General features: G+C 44.0%; 1 protein-coding gene across 1 annotated transcript in view; it reads right to left on the bottom strand.

Annotated features, from left to right (window-relative positions):
* Window positions 1–19,343, bottom strand: part of ANTXR1 (ANTXR cell adhesion molecule 1) — a gene marked incomplete at its 5' end in the record, with an annotated part of 107,302 nt that overhangs the window by 19,579 nt on the left and 68,380 nt on the right. Inside the window, 4 exons of the mRNA XM_082495638.1 lie at window positions 693–773; window positions 8,283–8,450; window positions 8,843–8,938; window positions 17,043–17,084. Of these exons, the coding sequence (XP_082351764.1) occupies window positions 693–773; window positions 8,283–8,450; window positions 8,843–8,938; window positions 17,043–17,084 (387 nt within the window). The remainder of the gene's footprint in view (window positions 1–692; window positions 774–8,282; window positions 8,451–8,842; window positions 8,939–17,042; window positions 17,085–19,343) is intronic.

Raw genomic sequence — 19,343 nt, 5'->3', positions numbered from 1 at the left:
TAGGAAGCACCCAGACATTTAATTCCACTGAAAAGGAGCAAGCAGATTAGTACCTGGGACGTGAGAGGCAGCTCTATAATATCCTGCTGTCATAGACAGTATGATTCCTGTAAGGTGACATCAATCCATTCTCTTCAAGGGCTTCTGCTTCCACCCATAAGCACACATTAATGTACAGAAATTTGCACGAACCCAGTTTTTACTAAAACTATGTGGGAACACTTCCTCCCTCTCACACAACTGTCCAAACCTCATTCTGCAAACTTTGCTTTGTAGAAGTACCCATGAAGTTTACATTATGTAGCAAAATATATATATTTATGTATGTTCAGAGTTTTATTCCAGAATGAGAGATTTTAATGAATGAAAAAATGCAGAAATATTCCTTACTGTTCATTAGAATGACTTACGTAATTAATTGAAAGCAGCTATATTATCTAAGAGCAAGACTGTACTGGGCTGTTCGATGGGTGTTTCTGTCACTACACCTGGACAGTTTTCATACTGGAAACGGTCTCAGTCAAACTGCATGAACTGCAGTTGCAAACAAAGCTGATTGATAGATGTGACTGAATTTTCCTTTCTAAGCTGTCATGAGTGTCTGCCTTCAGTCCCATGTGTAAAGGCAGTCAGAAACTTCAGAGGGATTTTTTTTTTTCCCTAGCTGTAAAACATGTTTTGAGGCACGGTACCTTGTCTCCTGGCTGCGGGCGCATCACAGATACACGGTCGTAACCCTTCCGCAGCAAGACCCAGAGAGCATCCAATTTCCCCTGCAAACAAAAGAAACACGGTGTTATCTTCTGTGCAAGAACAAGTGCGTTGTGTGAAGTGCAACGCAGGGATAATGCAGCTTAGACCTACACATTTTTCACTCAACCAGTTGCTGTGCTTGTACAAGATGCTGGAGAGCAATGTTTTCTCTCACAGAAACTCAGTCCAAACTTGCTGCAAGTACAAAGGAAGAGGCTTTCAGATCAACAGCAAGCAGATAGATCATAGAATCATAGAATTGTTATGGCTGGAAAAGACCTTTAAGATCATCAAGTCCAACTGTTATCTAACTCTACAATGTCCACTTCTAAACCATGTCCCTGAGCACCATATCTAGACGGCTTTTAAATACATCCAAGGATAGCGATTCAACCACTGCCCTGGGCAGCCTGGTCCAGTCAGATGTCTGACAGTCAACAGTGTCCGTGTGTCTCACCTTTATGTACTTTTCTGAAAATCTCCAAAGGTAATAGGTGACTTAGATACCTCCCAGGCTGAGACACTCTAATACCTACTCAGCTCCTGACACCATTGCTAGAAAAATGTTAAATCAGTGCAGAAAGCGATGAGGTGAATTTATACGATGCATTTCCTAACCATTCTGCCGCCCCCTCTGGCTGGCGGAGTGGCTTGCCTCTAGCTCTGGGTGACCACAGTGACATATTAGAAATAATTTTGATTTATGTGTCAAAACAATCTGCTGGGGAGGACTGACTGAAAGACTGTCTCTCCACACAGGCAGGACAGCTGAGCCGCAGGTAGGTGCCGTGTAACAGCCCACTTAATCTTTCATGTCAGCTACGTGCTGGCACGAGAGCATCAGGTTACTGGGGCTCACACAAGCTCCCCAGTCCCACCCCATGTGTCAGTTAATATTTGCATCTTTTCCAGGCAATAACACACATCTTTCCAAGCCCTCCATTCCTATGAGCTCAGTGCCAGCTGCCCTACAGGTGCCACCCTCGTCCCACTGCACTGGTTTTGACAAGCTGTTCACCTCACTGTGTGGTCTCGTACCTAAACGCACATGTGTGCACATGCACAGACCCAGACAAGTTTTCCTCAAAACCCAACGTGTTGAAATCTCGTGTTGACAGACAATTTGGTTGAGATGTGGGGTCGGACCCTCCCTGCCATTCCTGCAATGCTGCTCTGCAATGCAGACAAAGCGTTTCAGGCCTGATTGAAATTCAGCAGCGACACAAAATGCCAAGCCTGCGGTTATTTTCCAAATGAGATGAATGAGGCCAGAAGGAGCAGCACAGGGCTCTGCAATGTAGAAATATCCACCTAATCACCTCCTCTGAAACATACATCTGCTGCTGAAGGATTCTCTGCTATATTCTAATAGGCCAGGGTTTCCCTTTCAAAATGGATTCAGCTTCTGGGAGATCTGCAGAAGGGTTTACACGAGTGCAGCACGTTGGCTGGCTCAGTAGAAAACTACAGACATATTACAAGCTGAAGATAATTTATCAAACTCTCTTCACATTAACTTCATTTGACCCTTGGTCTCTTAAGTGCACGATGCCCAGAAATTTGTAAAAATTTGAGAGGGTTAACAACAGAGGTATTTTTTAAGCTTTCCATTAGTACTGTTCCGGATGGTACAAATGTTATATAAAGAGCAGGCACCATGTGTGAAACCCCTACTAGTCATATTCAGTAAACTTAATTGTATCTGCAGAGACAGAGAAAAGCTACTGTGAGAATGCACAAAGTTGTTCCTTGGTACAAAACTATTTCCTGCGGTTGAGAAGATCAAGACCTAGCTACCCCCGACTGGACTCAGAAACTCATGGGTGATCGATACCTGCTTCCTGCAAATGAAGACTACAAAAATGCTGTGATTGCCTTGTATAACTATCACGGGACAAAATTAAGCAAATGGAAAGGTAAGCTGAATATCGCAGTGGTGGTGGGAAAAGAGCACGTGGCTTCATTAGCAGTAAGGCAGCTCACTTTCCCGAGAGCTGGCCGATACTGAACATCAGCGTCTGTGAACGTGAGACCTTCCTGACAGCCAGGGTATTTGTAAGGTCCTTCTGTGACACTGGTTCTCTGGTACCTAATTAAAGCCTCAATGCACTCAGCATGTACTCTTCCTTTCATTGGGATGTAGAGTCTTTCCTTCCCTTTTCAAGAAACCATTAGGGCCGTAATCCTCTTTGAGACCCGTGTTCCTCAACCAGTGTGTTGAGCCAATGGTTCAAAGCTTCTTTGGGAGCTAGAGGGCTACATGGGTGGAGACAGACAGACACACAGAATGACTGCATAGATCTTGTTTCCATAGGATGCTGGGGAAAAGACTTCCTAAAGTGAGAGCCAGGAAAGTCTGTTATTCTCGAAGGAAGAAGCAAGAAACTCCTCTGTCAGACTCTTCCGCATTTGGACAGCACAACTTCTTAGACCTAAGGGAAGCCATCCCTGTCTATCCCAATCCATCTTTCCCCCTACATCAGAGCTGGCTGAAGCTCTTGATCTCCTGTCCCCTCTGACAACTTAAGAAATAAGTACCTTACAACTTAAGAAATAAGTACCTTTTCTCTTCCATTTTTCCTTTAGGAAAATTACAACTTTCCATGGAACAAAAAGTCCTTTTTACTCTGCAGTCCTAATTTCCAAGAGCCTACCAAGATTTTCTTGGGAAAACCCAAGAGCTCCATCTTTGGGAGTCTGAATGGAGCTTCAGGGTCTGCCTGAGATGTGTGGGCGGAAGAGAGGGAAAGTGGATCATGGAAAGGTTGATGTTGCTTGAAGAAATTAAAATGGCAATGCATTCCTTGGAAATATAAGCACTTCTGTGCACTCCAGTGGATGGGCTGTATCTCTCTGTTTGGGAACTCCTTTGCAGTTGAAGCACAAGGTTGCTTGGAGAATAAAAAAAAACAGATCTGGAGGCAAATAAAGCTTTGAGTCCTACTAGATATGAAATCCAGAAAGAAGAAACAATCAGAGCAGGTGACAAATAAAGGAGGGCATAGTTTCAGCCATTGCTTTAACAGGAATGTATTCGCTTCCTGAATTAATGGTTAATTCAGCACTGTAGCGCCTCTGGTCTAGTGAATGACCAGATACCTAGAGCGCTCCTGAGACCTGGTACTTGGTGGTGTCAGTTAGAGGCAGTTTTGTAAGCTGCCTATAAATCCAAGCTGCCCTTGGGCCCCATCTAGCAAGGAAGCTGTGCCATGTCAGCTTTGTAAGTAGAGACAGGAGAGACAAAGGCTAGAAAATGTGCCAGTCACATGGCTTAGTAAATGCTCTAGTAGCCTCCACTGAGGATTCACCTGAGGTTTCTTTTTGAGAGCACCAGTTGTTGTTCAACCTCAGCCTTGAGGCAGGTCCTGCATGTGAGTTTTTGTGGATGAACAGTGAGTTCAGACTTGTCTTGTGGTCCTTTCTGCATTGTTTTTTAGAGACTGATAGTTGTCCTTATGAAGTCAAACAAGTGCTATAAATCCTCTGAGGAGGAGGAAGAAAGAAGAAGTAGCTAGGTAGATGGGTAGATAAAAGCAGAGGTAGAAATAGAGGTAGGAGGAAAGCTGTTAACCACACCAGAGCATACAGGGCTTCACAGCTGGCTGTAGCAAGGGAGCATGTCCTGAACCAAATTAAAACAAAAGGATCCTTTTATGATCCTTCACTTGCATCCATATTTTGTGCTGCCTCTCCCTGTGTCAGATGAACTGAGGCTTTGGCAAGTTTCTTAAGAAGTTTTCAGACTTGTCATTCTCCTTGGATTATTTGCGCTGACCTTTCAAACTGTTGAAATGATATTTTAAAAGCGGGATAATCCAGTCGGCATCATGCTAAGAAGTAACAGCAGCAAATAAGAATAATAACAACAATCTGTTAAGTGTCAGTAGCCACATTTGGTAGCAAATAAATCCCTTTTCAAAATCCTGTTTCAAAAAGCAATCTATCCACTCTCAGCTGTCTACCTACCTTATAGATGCTACTCTGGGAGGAGTAGCAAAGAGAGGGAAGAAAGACTCCACCAGATAAACTGGCAAAAGGCAGAACACTAAGTAAAGGCTGGCACTTGTGCTGCATGGAGAAAGGGAAGCCTGTTGGCCAGCAAGATGACTAGCCCTAAAATGTGAATTTCCTGGCTCTTTGTCAGATTCAAGGTACCTTGATTCACTGGTCCCGAGATTTAATTCTTTGCTCTACTGCTATACCAATGATTTTTTTTCTAAGTTGCTTGTTACACGCATATTTATCTACCTTCCAAAGAGGTGTTTCAACCAGCCCAGTGGAATCGGTGGAAATTTAACATCTGCTTTAACCAGAGGAGCTGAGTACACTCGGAGCATAGGGATAAGGGAAAATTTAAGCTGAGTATCAGGAGACATTTCCTACGGGTGAGGTCTGGTAGTCTGTGAAATATCCCCCCCGAGAAGTGGTGGAAGCCTCTATGTTATTTTAAAAACCGGATTGGAAAAAGCAGTGAAGGATAGACTCACGTTAGCAGTCCTGCTTTGGCTGAGAGTACAGACCCAATGACCTAATAGGCTATCCCTCCTCGCCTCCCTCTGCCTGTCAGGACTCTGTGATAGCTTCCCTACACAAAGCAATGCAAATTCATCTTCATATGCTCACATCTTCAGGACAAGAGCTTCTGCCAAGTGTGCTGATGAATTTTGCCAATTTTGCTAATTCCTTACTGCACAGAGAGAGTAATAGCAGGAGCCCTGCTTCATAGGAACCATCCCCTCTGTTTTTGATGAGTGCTCACGATTGTACGTGAGGAAAGTGTTGGATACAGTTGTCCCATCTGCATACACTGTCTTTTTGGGTGCAGTTCAAGAAGGGGTGTGGTGGCAATTAATAATTAACTAAATCCTTGTCCATAGACAGATTCAGGCTGCTAAGTATTATCCAGATGTGAAATGCCCCAAAGTTCTGGGAATATTTGGATATGGGGTCTTGGATTGGAACTGTCCTTATACTGTATACAATTTGAATGGTAGACAAGAGAGACATTTCTAAAGGAATTAAGAATTTATATCACCCATGAGATGCTCCTAATATTGTAGTCCCTATTATAACTGAATTCTTGCTGTTACGAAGCAAAAGCTGTTCCTAGTCAGAGTCAGAACTGAACTTGAACCCTACATACATTGAATCTTTTCTCCAAGCCTCTCTTGAACTTTGGAGAATTTCCAGCTGGGACACAGATCTGCAACAAATTTGACTCCTCTGTTCAGAACTGATTTCCTACCATGCTGAATAAAACCTGAAAATAAACTGAAAGTCTCCTGAGGCTGCAATCCAACAGTGTGAACTGGTGAAGAAATAGCCGAGAAACTCCGCAGAATCTGCTACGGGAAAGGACCCAGCTCTCAACTAATGATCTCAGGTAGTTGTACCCACATGGATTCTGGCTGCCTGAGCATGTATTCAGGGCTCTTTGTGCTAAAATCAGTGTTTCTGTCAGGTCCTTAGTGGCTAGAGTATAGCTTTGCGTGCTGGGAACCCTTCTGACAGCAGCATGCAAAAAGCAACTGAGCTGCGTCTCTCATCTGGATGAGGTCACTTCCATGAGCACACAGTAGGAGTGAAAAATCTCCCAGATTGGGACAAGTGTGTCTTACAAATGCTTTGCACTGATGCAAAATGGCAGTGCAATGTGTTTAGGAACAAAGGAGCAGCTATATGGGATGGCACTTACTGCATTCCTCACTCTGAACTGAAAACAGTTGACTCTCTAACCTGTCCCGCTGTGGGAATGAATAACCTTCATGAACACATGTTGAAGTCATTATAACACAATTGCAAATGACTTGTTGGTAGGCTATGTTTATTAGATGATAATCTTTAAGGGGGAGAAGAGAGAGGGCATTGGACCAAATTTTCAGAGAGGCTCATATTTCCGTATCCTCCGGAAACCACTCTTACTCCCTTGTGCGTCCTTGCCATTCCCATCACTGGATTTGAACCAGCTTCAAGATCAATGACTGAGGAAAGCCAAAACACAAGACTTACCCAAATTCCTATGGGAACTGCTTGGAGCTGATCAGTAACAAGATACAAGGCAGGGAAACCTGGGTGCACTGTAGTGTAATATATTTGCATTGCGTTAACTTGGCTAATAGAATATGTCTGACTAGATTGACTGCTACTGGGGAGGAAGAAAACAGGAGAATAAACCCCCTAATTGAGGCACTTCCCCATTCCTCAGCATAAAGTTTAAGGTGAGCTCTATACACCAAAAGGTTTACCACATATGCTCCACACACCATCTTTGCAGACTACTTGCAGATAAATTACCTGTAGAGAGTTTCTAAGACCCTAACGAGCATCTCCACTCTTAAAAATGAGATCCAAGCTCCAGTGGTGCAAGGTTTGCACTTGGATATGAACTGGGCATTTTCAGTCTTTTCTGAGACTGATAACTACAGTGCTGCTACAAATAGCCTCAGACTGAAGAGACAAGAAGTGTATTAGCATTTCCCAGAAGAGTTACACTGTGAAACAGAAATGTGGGATTATTTTTTTTTTTCTTTTCATTAGAGTAGTTCCACAGCAGTTAGCTGCTCTCCTTTCCTGAGGACAGCTTAATTTGTCCTGAATGCAAAAGATTAGCTTTCTGACATTGGACTGGCCTCATACCACCCCTTGGATGACGCAACTAATATCTGTTTTGTGTGGTTTGTTTCTCTTAATCCATGAGAAGCATTCACATATGCAATGAAGAGTTTTGCTTGCATGAAGTATTCAGTTGCTTGCTTGTTTCCGTTTTGTACGCTTCCAACCATTTGTATTAGTGAAGACAAACTGAAGAACAGCTGCCTGCCCTTGGGACAGATGGCAGAGAAAAAGAGTCTTCCCAGTTCCTGTGGGCGACTGTTGCGCAGCTTTGCATTGCATGCCACCCGATATCAGTGTGAATTTGACTTTCCCCAGCTGAGGGACTCTTGTTCAGCCAAACACTTCTTGCAGGGCATCCCCTCCTTGTGAGGCCAGCACGCTGCCCTGCAGCCAGCCTGGCCCTCTGACCCCTGCCTGCTGGCAGACATCCATCTGCTGCACTGCAATCCTTGATCTGCTGAGGACAACTCTCCCTGGTGACATTTAGCAGCAATTTTCTTCTCATTTTCTCCCCTCTTTCTAAGGAAAGAGGGTGCTATTAATTCCCTACATCTCAGAGAATATGCAGTGTGGACTAAAGGGCCAGCCCTTGAAAGCTTAGTCAAGTCTGTAAGCACTTTACAGAAGCTAGCTACACCACCGGAAAGGATCGGGATCTTACTCTGGTCTAAGAAAGCAATGCAACCCCAAAACCTGATCACCCTGGTGGGAAATTCCCATTGCCCCAAGTGGCTGCTTTGTGCAGCACCTCCCTAGGCAGGTGTTCAGTGGGATTCCCTCATGCACAGCTACTCTAGCAGCATCTTGAGATCACAGGTTTGTGGACAGTTCTACGTCTTAGCCTTGGATGAGAAAACACTTGATACAGATCTCCTGGAAACATCCTATGCACTACAACGCTGGACTGGACTTACCTTGATTGGAGAGTACCACTTCCGAGGAGAGGAAGGCCTGCGCATGTTGTTTGGAAGGTTTCTGGGTTCAGGGAACTCATATTCCTGTTCTGGCATCTTGACTCTGGCATTCTTGGCTTTCTCTAACTTAGCACCTTCTTCTGTGGACCCCTTTTCTCCCCAGCGCACCTGAAAAGATGGCATCAGGGCATATTACAATAGTAGTTGCTGTAGAGAGTTACATCCCTGCCATAGTAACTAGACCCTGGAAACATGAGAGTGGGGAAGGTTTTCAGAAAAACTAAAAATATTTCCTTGTAATTTGTATGGCAACACTGCCCCCATATCCCAGGCACTGACCAGGGTCTTACAGTACTAGAAGAAAAAGATGGTCTCAAAATTCAGGAATCTGTTTGGTTTTCAAATATTCCTATATAAAAACAATCTGGGCTCAGATGTACAAAAAAGCTCACAGAAGTTTGTACCTATCTCCTGAGTTTCTTTCTGGGTAAATTGCAGGGGCGTATTGCAGCTCAGTTCACAAGTAAGATATTCTGATACATGAACTGGTATCTAATTACCTCCATTCGTTTGATACCACCAACTCCTCGTCCACCGTAATAAGAGGCATCTACTGTTGGCCATTTCTTCTTTGGAAGGCCATCATCGTCTTCCTCCTACAAAACAGAAGGAAGGGGTTGCACTGTTAGGACGCATGACTAGAGATGGAAAGGAATAAACAGTCACAGGCTATGTGGTCCTTTGAGCCTGCTAGAGCCAGTGCAATCAAGGTTCTGGTCTCTCACTGGTTATTTTCCAGAGGATGTACACTCATGAAAAGAAAATGTTTCATGATATAAACACCACCACCACTTGAAAGGTACAGTCCAGCTCCAGCAGGAACGTGATTTTTTTTCTTTCTTTTTTTTTTTTTTTTTAAGGAGACTGTCTTTCATCATCATTAAATTCAGGGAAGTAAATTGTTTCCAAGTTGCAAAATCATTGAAGCAACCACCAAAATGGCACCCAGCATAGCTCAAGAGCTGGAGTCTTTTGGCTGCAAGTCTGGTTGGTATGCTAGCCATGAGCGCCGGTAGCAGGGACTTAGCTCTTTGCCATCCCTTTGCTGTGATTAGGGCGAGAACAGCTGCTGCTCTGAGGAGCGTTCCCTGACTCACAGCTCCCCATGCTGGAGGAACCCCCCAGGGCCCAGATAAATCATTGTATTATACTTCAGGTTTCGCAGGATGGGGGAGAAAAAAGCAAGAAGGCAAGCAAGTCAAACATGCTCCTGAGTGAAGGCAAATTAGGAGTACACTCGGAAACAACCCCAGCGTGAATGCCCAACACGGAGATGAGTTTTTTTTTGAGATGAGCTGGCCAAGTGTAATAGGATGGAAAAGTTACAAGAATGGAATTAGCTCTTATAATGAACTTCTGCCTCTGCTGGGGAGGCTGCCCATGGAAGTCCATGTGGCTTCCGTGATTTTCATAGGCTTATGCCAGCAGGAGGTCAGGCCCTGTGTGAAAAACGAGACAAACTCTGTACGAATTTGATGTGTTCTACCCTTACATACGGCAGGCAGAAACCTCTGGTACATCACCATACACAAAGCTAAACATGTTCACGACCCTGGCCTTCACGATGACATTCAGATACAGCCAAATTAACAGACTTAAAAACAAATAAAAAATCTCCTTAAGTTTATTTAAAATGAGTCTAGCTAAAGTTCTAGTGAGTGTATTCTATACATTCTATATTCTTTGTTGCACTATATAACAACTCCACATATGCTCTGACCTATATACTGCCTTTCCCTTTAATTTCTACAGTTCAGGCTGTGAACTGGCAAAGCAGAAAAGCAGAGTTCATCAAAAACGTGAAGTATTTCCTGTGAAAAATGTGGAGAGAAATGAAAAATGGTCCCTCTCTTTTTTCTTTCTTTAATTTTTCACAGAGATTTGGCAAAACTCCAAAACTTTGGAGCTTTCCAAAACTGGAAAAGCCAAAAATACTTTGAAATTGAACTCCCCAGTAGGAAAACTGAAAAACTGGGGGGGAAAAATTCCAAGACAAACTATGCTTTTTATGTCAAACAAAAGCGTTTCTGTTTTTCAAAATACACATAAATTCGGCTGTGAAATTTGTCCTGATCTAAAGGAAGAGTGAACAATTGAGTCGTAAATACAAGGTTCCTCTCCTTCATAGCTGACCTCTTTCTCTCGCTCTGGTTAGAGCGGCTGAGGCTCTTTGCTGCAACCTAAGAACTTAATATCTCTGCATGAAGTTTTCCATGAGGACTTTTTTTTCAAAAATTGGAATCAAAGCCATCTAAATATTTTCCTTCAGCAATTCTCTTTCTCTCTCTTTAGTTTAGCATAGACTGGACTTCTCACAACAGGAAATACCAAGGTTTAGGAAATCTTCCCCACAAGCCCTTAAAAGCCCTGCAAGTCACTTCAATCTAAGATAGGAGTGTTTCTGCCAGAACAACAGAAACAGCACACGCACAAAAAGACAACAGTGGACACTTGAAAAACAAAGGAGTCACAAGCTTTCTGCAGGATGAGTCTGTTTACATGTTTTGAAGGGCACGGGAGGTTTTGCAATACAAGCGAAAAAAAAAAAACCCAAACCCCACCAGTGATGTCCTACACACTTGGCAAATAGGCTCACAACACACGTGAGTAGCTGAAGGAAAGCAACTGGAAACTTGGGGGTCAGGGGAGGGAGACAGCAGGAAAACGAGAAGGAAGAAGCATACAATGCCCACGTCCAGCATCCCAGCTCACTGCCCCATTCACAAGATCCGAGCAAACAAAAGAGGGCTGAATTCTCACATCCTGGCTCAGTTTTGCCCATATTTTGCTACACTTGGCTACACTGGGGTTTTTGCCTGAGGAAGAACTGCATAAGGAACTGCAGCTCTGACCCAGCAGCAGCATAAAAAACAGCCCCGGAAAATTCAAGTGCATTTAAGGATGCTGGAAATTGACTGTACAGAACTTGGCATCTTTCCATCCCCAAAATCTGCTTTAGATGGAGCTAGAGTTTCTCTTAAAAAATAAGAAGCAGGACAGAGCTACATTTCATAGTCAGAGATCCAGATTCATAACTGCTGGATTTCAGAAAACAAAGATCTGTGTTTATCTCAGAGTCTATGCCGGGATCTGGATACTTTGACCCTGACCTGAGGGAACCTCAACTGCGGGTAACACAAGGATAATTGAGGCTCCGCTAGGGGCATCGGAACCACTCAGGGTGAGAATTCAAACTAAATTTCGCCAGATATAAAAAAAAAATATTGGAAAACCGACCCCTCTCCCCGCCCTTATAATTATTTTCACAGTTATCTCTGCAAAGCCTGAATCTTGTCAGAACTCAGCATTTCGAGAGAGCTCTGCCTGCACACAGCACTGTAAGACATGGGACAATCATTCCTTCGAGTAAGAAATGTTATCATCTAATTTACAGATGACGAAACATGGTGAATACACGGTCCTCAAGGCTTCTGGCTCCTTACTGCCTCCTTTTTCTCCCAACAACAGACTCATTTCTGAATTGCACGGCCACCTCTCAGATGCAGAGGCATCATTACACTTTGAGGACACCTTGCTCGGTTCTCAAGAAACATCTCCTCCCTGCTGTGGCAGGTTTTGCTCATTCCATTATACTCTGCCAGGCATCTAAATCGCAACTGCATAAACTCTGCCTGAAGTTAATCATCCCAACACAATTTTTTCTCATACTTTGCCTGTCACTGGCCCAAGCCTGCGAACTATCGTCAGAGAGCACTCACGGGTCACATGAGCATCTAAGAGAAGATGTTGCTGGTGCTCTACTAAGGAGCAGGTTGAAGATAAGAGCTCAACTCTCATGAGGCACCAAAAAATTAAGAGATAAGCTTATCTCTGAGACCTAGATGCTTAGAAAACCAGAGTTTGTTGGTCTTACTGATCACAGAAACTCCTAGTTTATCTATGATATAGGTTCTTAAAGATCCTGCCTGAAGTTACCTCCTCCAAGTGCAAAGCGCTGCATGCACACAGTTAAGAGAACCCCCATTTTGATGAAGAAAGGATATTGAGTTATTCCCACTCTATAGCTCAGACACTGAGCTATGGGAAGATTAAATAAGGTCAGGGGAATTAACACTAGCGCTCCATTGCAACTGTGATGTGACTAAACCCAACTTTCACAGCCTCTACACTAACTGGATTTGCTGTGCTGGGCCTGCCTAGATATTTCACATGAAATTTGGCTATAAAACTCCTCATCTTCATGGTGTAATACCTACACCTCATCTGGGGCCAATAACATCCCAAATCTGTTTATTCTAAATGCTTGTCTCTTGAAAGGTTCCTTTTCTCCTCTTCCCATATTTCCGCAACTCACTGTAAAAGGGGAGTAAAGGGGAAGGAAAAGAGCTGACATACCACTGTGACCTGGCTTTATTTCAGGAAAAACAGAATACGTTTCCTGCCTTGGTGTCTACAAAAAATTCCTATCAGATCCTTTCTCTGGGGCTTATTTTGCTACCTCCCCAAGCAAGCCTTTTCAGGAAGAGAGGGGAAAACAATTTGGAAAAGATTAATAAACAGCAATAAGTGAGGGTGCAAGAAGCTCCCCAAGCAGATGAATCCCTGTTAGCCATTCTCCGGCCTCATGAATGTTCGGTTGTGGGTGAAAGAGAGCAGGAAGATCAAATTGGTTCAAGCTGAACAGGTGGTTTCATCTGCTGGCTTAACAATAGCTGCCATGCAGTGAATTAAATTCCTCCTTTTCATGCTGGCCTCCCATGACAGTGATAACTGCCTTCAGCATCTCATGACTGTGCTGCTGAATGGTCCTTTCTCTCCAGGACTTTCTTGTGTGTGCTTGCCTTGGTGTATGTGGGTAAGATGACAACAGACATAAGAATTATCCAATTACAGGCTGGTTGGTGGCTTGGCTCTGGTGCCACGCTAGGGGTGACTGTGGAGCTTGGATGATAGAACAGCATGGAAAAAGCGGGTCCAAGTGATGAGGAAAGGGCACGCTCTGGTCATCTGGTAGATCTCCTGCCTGGTTTTGCCAGACTTCAGGGAACTCTATGTCCCCAAATCCGTTCTGTGGGAGAAAGTGCTGCCATGATAGAAAATGAAGATACAGCAGTGTATTTTAACATTGCCTGGTCTCTGTTTACAGGGCATGGAGGCCATGAGAAGAGAGGGTGCCCCTTGAGGATACTCTGGAGGGCTCCAGTTTATGCGCCCTCTGCCTGCAGTCAGAGTCTGTCCTTCTGTGGGGACTGACTAGCTGCAGACCTCTGGCAGGGGTAAAGGAGTGCACAGGAAATTGTCGGAAGCTGCAGAGCCCTGCAGGTTGGGGTTTTTTGATGTAGAAGATGGGTTGCTATAGTGAGAACCAGCTTCAGCCTCGTTGTAAACTTCTGGTCTGAGTTGAGTAAGAGATGTTCCAATAAGCCCCGCCTGAAGGTGATGGGACACATGAATAAAAGCAGCTGTCTCTTCCTCCAACAGGGCTAGAAAAAGCCCTCCTATCCACTGGAGGCAGAAGAATGTGGTTTTGATCCACCATCAATGACTAATCACAGGCCAGAAAGGTGCTCACTGGCTCCTTGAGGCATTCACCTCTTCCGATTGGCATTAACTCAGTCTTTCCTGGAGTAAGTGAAACCATCTGTCCTTCATCTGGGCTTAACCTCCTCCAGTATCCTGTGTTGTCTAAAGAGCACAGCGGTAAGTTGACGACATTTGCAATTTCTGAATGAATTAATTGCAAGTTTCTAGCCAATAATGATTTCCTTCACCAACAGTGAGTGTGTCTCCAATATGTCTCAAAAGGCCTTTAAAGTAGAGTTCAATAAAACCTTTGGCGGGTTTGACAGCAATGCTACTTTCCCTTCATTGTTACAGTATAATGCATTCTCCTTGCAGTGCAAAGACATATGGGCCTCAGCTCCCAAATCTGCTGATGCAAGAATTCCTCTTGTCTTTTTTTTGCCAAGATTTTTTGGGAGAAGAAAAAAAAATATCTTACTGTAACTGTAATGCTGCTTCTTAAGGGATTAGCACACTTTCATGCTGGAGACAAGCAGTTGCAAGGGACAAAGCTATCTGCAACACGTAAGAAAAACTGGACTGCAGAGAAATCAACTCCATCTTCTATTTGTTCTGAGCAAAGTAGAAAATATGGAGTATCCAACCTTCTGTGAAAGCGTCATACTACTGCCAATCCCATTCTGGAAACCAGGCTCTATAAGAGTAGATGGGACAATGAAATGCATCTTTTCAGAGCTTCTGCTATTTTTCCACTAGCGGGAAGCTCTTCCGTCTGAGAAAAAATGCATAGTACAGTCATAGCTTCAAGTTTTACTAATTTTTGAGCACTGCTCTGATGCTGTACCATTTCTAAAATAGTATAAACTATATTTTCCTTTTTAAGACACCTTTGGCTGCTAATTGTATAAGATAGCTATAGGATAATTGAGTACTGAGTTTCGGGGATGTGCTCTAGGTGGAATGTACATGTGAAATTATACCATCAGACTGGTCCCTACAATGTTGGCACATTGTTGTAACCAAAGCCCCCACCCCAGGGTCCCAAAGCAGTAAGAATATCCAAAAGAATGTACAGCTCTTCTCTTGTATTAACAGGGAAGCAGGTAAGCCACAGGTACAAGACGAGTGCAATTTTTCAGGCAATATGAAGTGCCCTACTCTGGGTACAACCAAAGCCTGGACAAGTCTGTGTTTAAAACCATCCTCTACGGGGAGCAAGCCTGAGAGCAAGCAGAACAACATTCTGCTTCTGGACAAGGAGGATTTGGCCTTTGTTCTCCACAGTACAAGACCAGGTTAGTTTAAAATAAAAAGCCAGCAGCTAGTACGTTGCTAAAGGAAAACTGTGAAACAGACAGACGAATTGAGGACTATTTCATCCAAAGCGCTGCACAGACTGCTTCCCTCTGTCAGAATAAGGGCTGAGAGAAAATATAACATGTCCAGAATTATCTTTACACCAGCTTAACTAAACTTAACCTAAGGCAAATATAACTAGTCTGCTGCAACCAGTTTATTTTGCAGCAACGGGTCTGCTGTTGCAGCACTTACCAGTTTGGTAAAAGGCTTCCTTACAAGTGAAGCACGCCTTCCCTCTTAGCTCAGAGATGTAATTTCCCCTTCCAGTCCTTGGCCAGTAAGCCAGCATTCCAGAATGATGTATTTTAATTAATTTCAGCAATTGAATCCCTTGGCTTGGAGGAATGTGCAATGCACAACACTGCATGTGCAATTTTAGGTTAATATTTTCCTTTTCATTCAGAGGACAGAAGCTAGCAAAGCTAGTGGATTTACACAGAAATGTCTACTTAGGAAAACAGGCCAGTTGCCGACATATAGAGGCACGGGGAGCACTGGATCCAAATGCAAATCGCCCTTGGGACCAGGAACGTTCAGATTTTTGGCAGAGTTTTGCCTCAGGCTTGTTTTGAAGTGCCACCAAGATGGAAGTTCTAGTACTGGCCTTGGCTCCAGCTACCCTAAATTATTTCTCTGTGCTCAGTGTGGGCAGAAGTGAGGTTGGGTCCCACCTCCGCAGCGTTGCAGAGGACTGAGCCTTAAGGGTGTCTGCCTGCCTTGGCACAGAGAACACTCACTGGGCCAGACTTTATGGAGAGCACAGAAAGAATCATTTCAGCAACCTTTTCCACTTGCAAGCTGAAGCAGGCACTGAATTTGTCTCCAGACGCAATAAGCAAGGCGAACTAACCAACCAAGTCACTCTGAGCAGAGATGTAAGTCTTCTCTTACTTGCATAGTTAAGAGGAACTGATCCAAATCCCAGTGAAGTCAATGGAAAAACTCCCATTGACATCAATGCGCCCTGAACACAGCCCAGTGACTTTTCAGTGAAATCCCATGTGCAAAACAGGGAAAGCGAAGAAGGGACTCATTGCGTGCTGAAAGCAGGACAGAGGCAGATGAAAAACCAGGCCTATTTCTGGGGCGAGTCTACTAATTAAGTAATGGTGACATAGCTTTAAATCATTTGTTACTAGATTCATCTAAAAAGAGTAAGCAGAATTAAGATGAAAGTTTTAATGTTACTTTATTGTTTCTCTCCATTAAAACTTCCCTGGCTACCGTAGCTCTTCTGATATCAAGATGATTTTGCTGGGGTTTTACAGCCGCTCAGAATCTGGCCCGCTGTCTTCAGACACGTTGCAAAGACTGTGTGCTGCCTTTGCTCACAGCAACTGTAGCCCAAGGGATCAGCATTGTAAGTTACCACTCAGCTGCCAAAATCTGTTATATACGCTAAACCATCAAAATCATTACCTTGCCATTCCAGGAAGGAAGTTAAGGATATGTTTAGGTTCCATTGACTTCAAAGTTAAATATGCACTTAAGAGTTGTCCTTTTTGTGAATCACAGCCTAACTCTGTAATGTTGTTCCAACCACGTGGAAGCACTGTCTGCCACTGTCCTCCTTCCCTACCTTCTCCATGGAAGTATTGCATATATACATCTACAGTCACTCTTAAATAAATAAAACCCACATCTCTACCTCTGTAGACAGCAACGTGAGCAGGGTGAAACACACATGGCAGACATCAACTACAAAGCTAAACCACAATAGACTTTAAGGCTAGAGCTGAGCACAAAGGTTTAAAAGGTCCATACTCTGACATGCAGCAGAATCACCACCTCTTGTGAGGAAACTGACCAAAATCTTATCCTAAACATTGAGGAAATTGGGTTGCCAATGTTACTCACCTCGCTGTCTTCTGCAGGAGGTGGGGGAGGCTCTTTGATGATCTAGAAGATTCAAAGAGAAAGAGAAGAGTAAATCCATACTTTGTTCTTTAGCACAATTCAAATGGCACTTAAAAAACCACCAAACAACAAAACAACAGGATATGCCACTGCAAACATCTCTGAAGTTAGTTACAATACTGTGTGATTACAGGGTGGCGATGCGTGCTACTGGTGTCACAGCCACTGAGAACAAGACGGGAAACAGGAGGCATCCCAAAGCCCTGACATATAAACTCCTAATTACAGCTCCAGACTCACATTGCTCACTAGGTGACCCCCACCCTACGTGAGGTAGCAGCAAATTCAGAGTCAGATATCTTTGATTCTCCAACCTCCTGGTTCCCATAGGAACCATAGCCAGTGCTGGACCTAAGCAACACTGACAGTGATATCACTGTTTCACCCGCACAACCATGCTAAAATCAGCAACTCCTCCTGGCCACTGCACACGTGTACAGATCCTGCCTCAAATAATTTACAGCCTGAACAAAGGCTGAAAGGTGAAACCAAGGTGGAGTAAAACGCCCTGGAGACATTGCAAAGCAGTAATAAACTCCCAGCCTCTGTCTTCCAGACTCATAGTTCATTCCAGAAGGCTGTGTCACCTCATGCTCTCATGAAAAATGCTTTTCACATTATCAGTTCACTCGCATAAGCTTAAAAAAAAAAATATATATATATACATTTGAGGCTCTCCCAGGCTTTGTAATAAAGCAAGCAGGGTGAGGCTTTAGACTGGTCCAGGATATTCTCCATAGAAACAATTTAAGTTTACGTGGGTGTGAGGCTATTATTTCATGCAAAAAGTTTGCATCTAGGGTTCGGCAGGCAGTTGGCTATTATCACAGCCCTTCACTCCAAGAGCAACAGAGCGCCTTCCAAATGGAAAGCAGTTGCATACAGGCATGTCAAATATCTCTTCCTTACACGAGACGCACCCCAATGCACAGCCATTGCAGTCAACTGATTGAATCCAGCCAGTCATGTCAATGCAACTGCCCCAGGAATGGATTTGCTCCAGTAGTTTTAGGTCCATCTGGCCGAGGCAGGTCTGTCTTTACACACCAGACCACGAGTCAGATGCTGTCAGGGTGCTGAGTGCCTGTGCAGATAGCACTGAGTATCCTCAGCTTCTCTCAAGACTGGGTATTAGGTGTAGAGGCTGCCTAGGCATGGGGTACCACATGCGTAGGCTTAAAAATTACCCTTAAAAAAATAAAAATCACAGTGCCAAACAATAACAGCTTGGCCATTTAAATGCAGAAAGGGAAAATGACAATCACATTAAAGGCCCTGAAGATATAAATATTTACAACAATTCCTCTCACTCGTGTTTTTCCTTCTCTGATGAGCTCACTGTTTTTATTTTCCTCTGCAAACCTCGAGTCATGCAATGTGGCCATTAATGAAGAGCATGTGCCTCTGGCAAGGGAGGAGATCGGGGCTGGACCAGTCCTTTGTTTGTATCTCAGCCCAGAGCAATGATGGTTGTAGAGCTCTGCCACTACCTATTCCTGGGCAGCAGGGCTTTTTTTTTTTTTGTGGCCCACAGTGCCCTACGGGGAACCCCTGCTAAAGAATCTTCATGCTTTAGAAATCAACATTGAATCTTTGTTTATACACACAGAAGCACAAAACACATGTGGAGGCATGAAACGAGATGTGAGGAGCGTGGTAGGCGCACCCACTGCTCTGCTTGCAACATCGCTTATTCTGACACAGCAGAACGACAGGTCAGGCCATGGCTGTAAAGCCACTGACCACGTTAGGGAGAAAGGAGGAGCGATGGCCCGGAGGAGCTCAGGCTGACTAGCAGAGCTGGTGAGTGTCTGATACAGCATCCTTCTCCGTGTACCCTGCAATTCCGAGCTTGTGCTTGCAGCTCTGGGGGATACCAGCTCTTTCCTCGATGGAAGCAAAGGATGAAAAGTGGATGAAAAGTTGTCTGCAGCAGAGTACTGCTCTGTGGAAAGGAAATCATGGGTATCAGCACGGTTTACTCAAAGTGCTGCTCCTTGGTTTAAGATGGAGAGAGCATAATCTCTTACATGTCTCTTGACACAAACACTGACACAGCCCATACAATGCACCAAAACACACACAAGACTTTTCTAGCCATGTTTTCAGATATGTCTTGGTCAGTGCAAGGGGTGACAATTGCCAGCAGACCTCCTGTTGAACCAGTGTCCTTAATCCAAACCCACTGGATGGTGAGAAATTTAAGATATCTGATCCAAAATACGCCTACTGGAAGTGGCC

Source organism: Vanellus vanellus, assembly GCF_965231255.1.
Source record: "Vanellus vanellus genome assembly, chromosome: 26".
NCBI lineage: Eukaryota > Metazoa > Chordata > Aves > Charadriiformes > Charadriidae > Vanellus > Vanellus vanellus.
The sequence above is the reverse complement of the archived record's forward strand: the minus strand, read 5'-3'. Positions and strand labels throughout refer to the sequence as shown.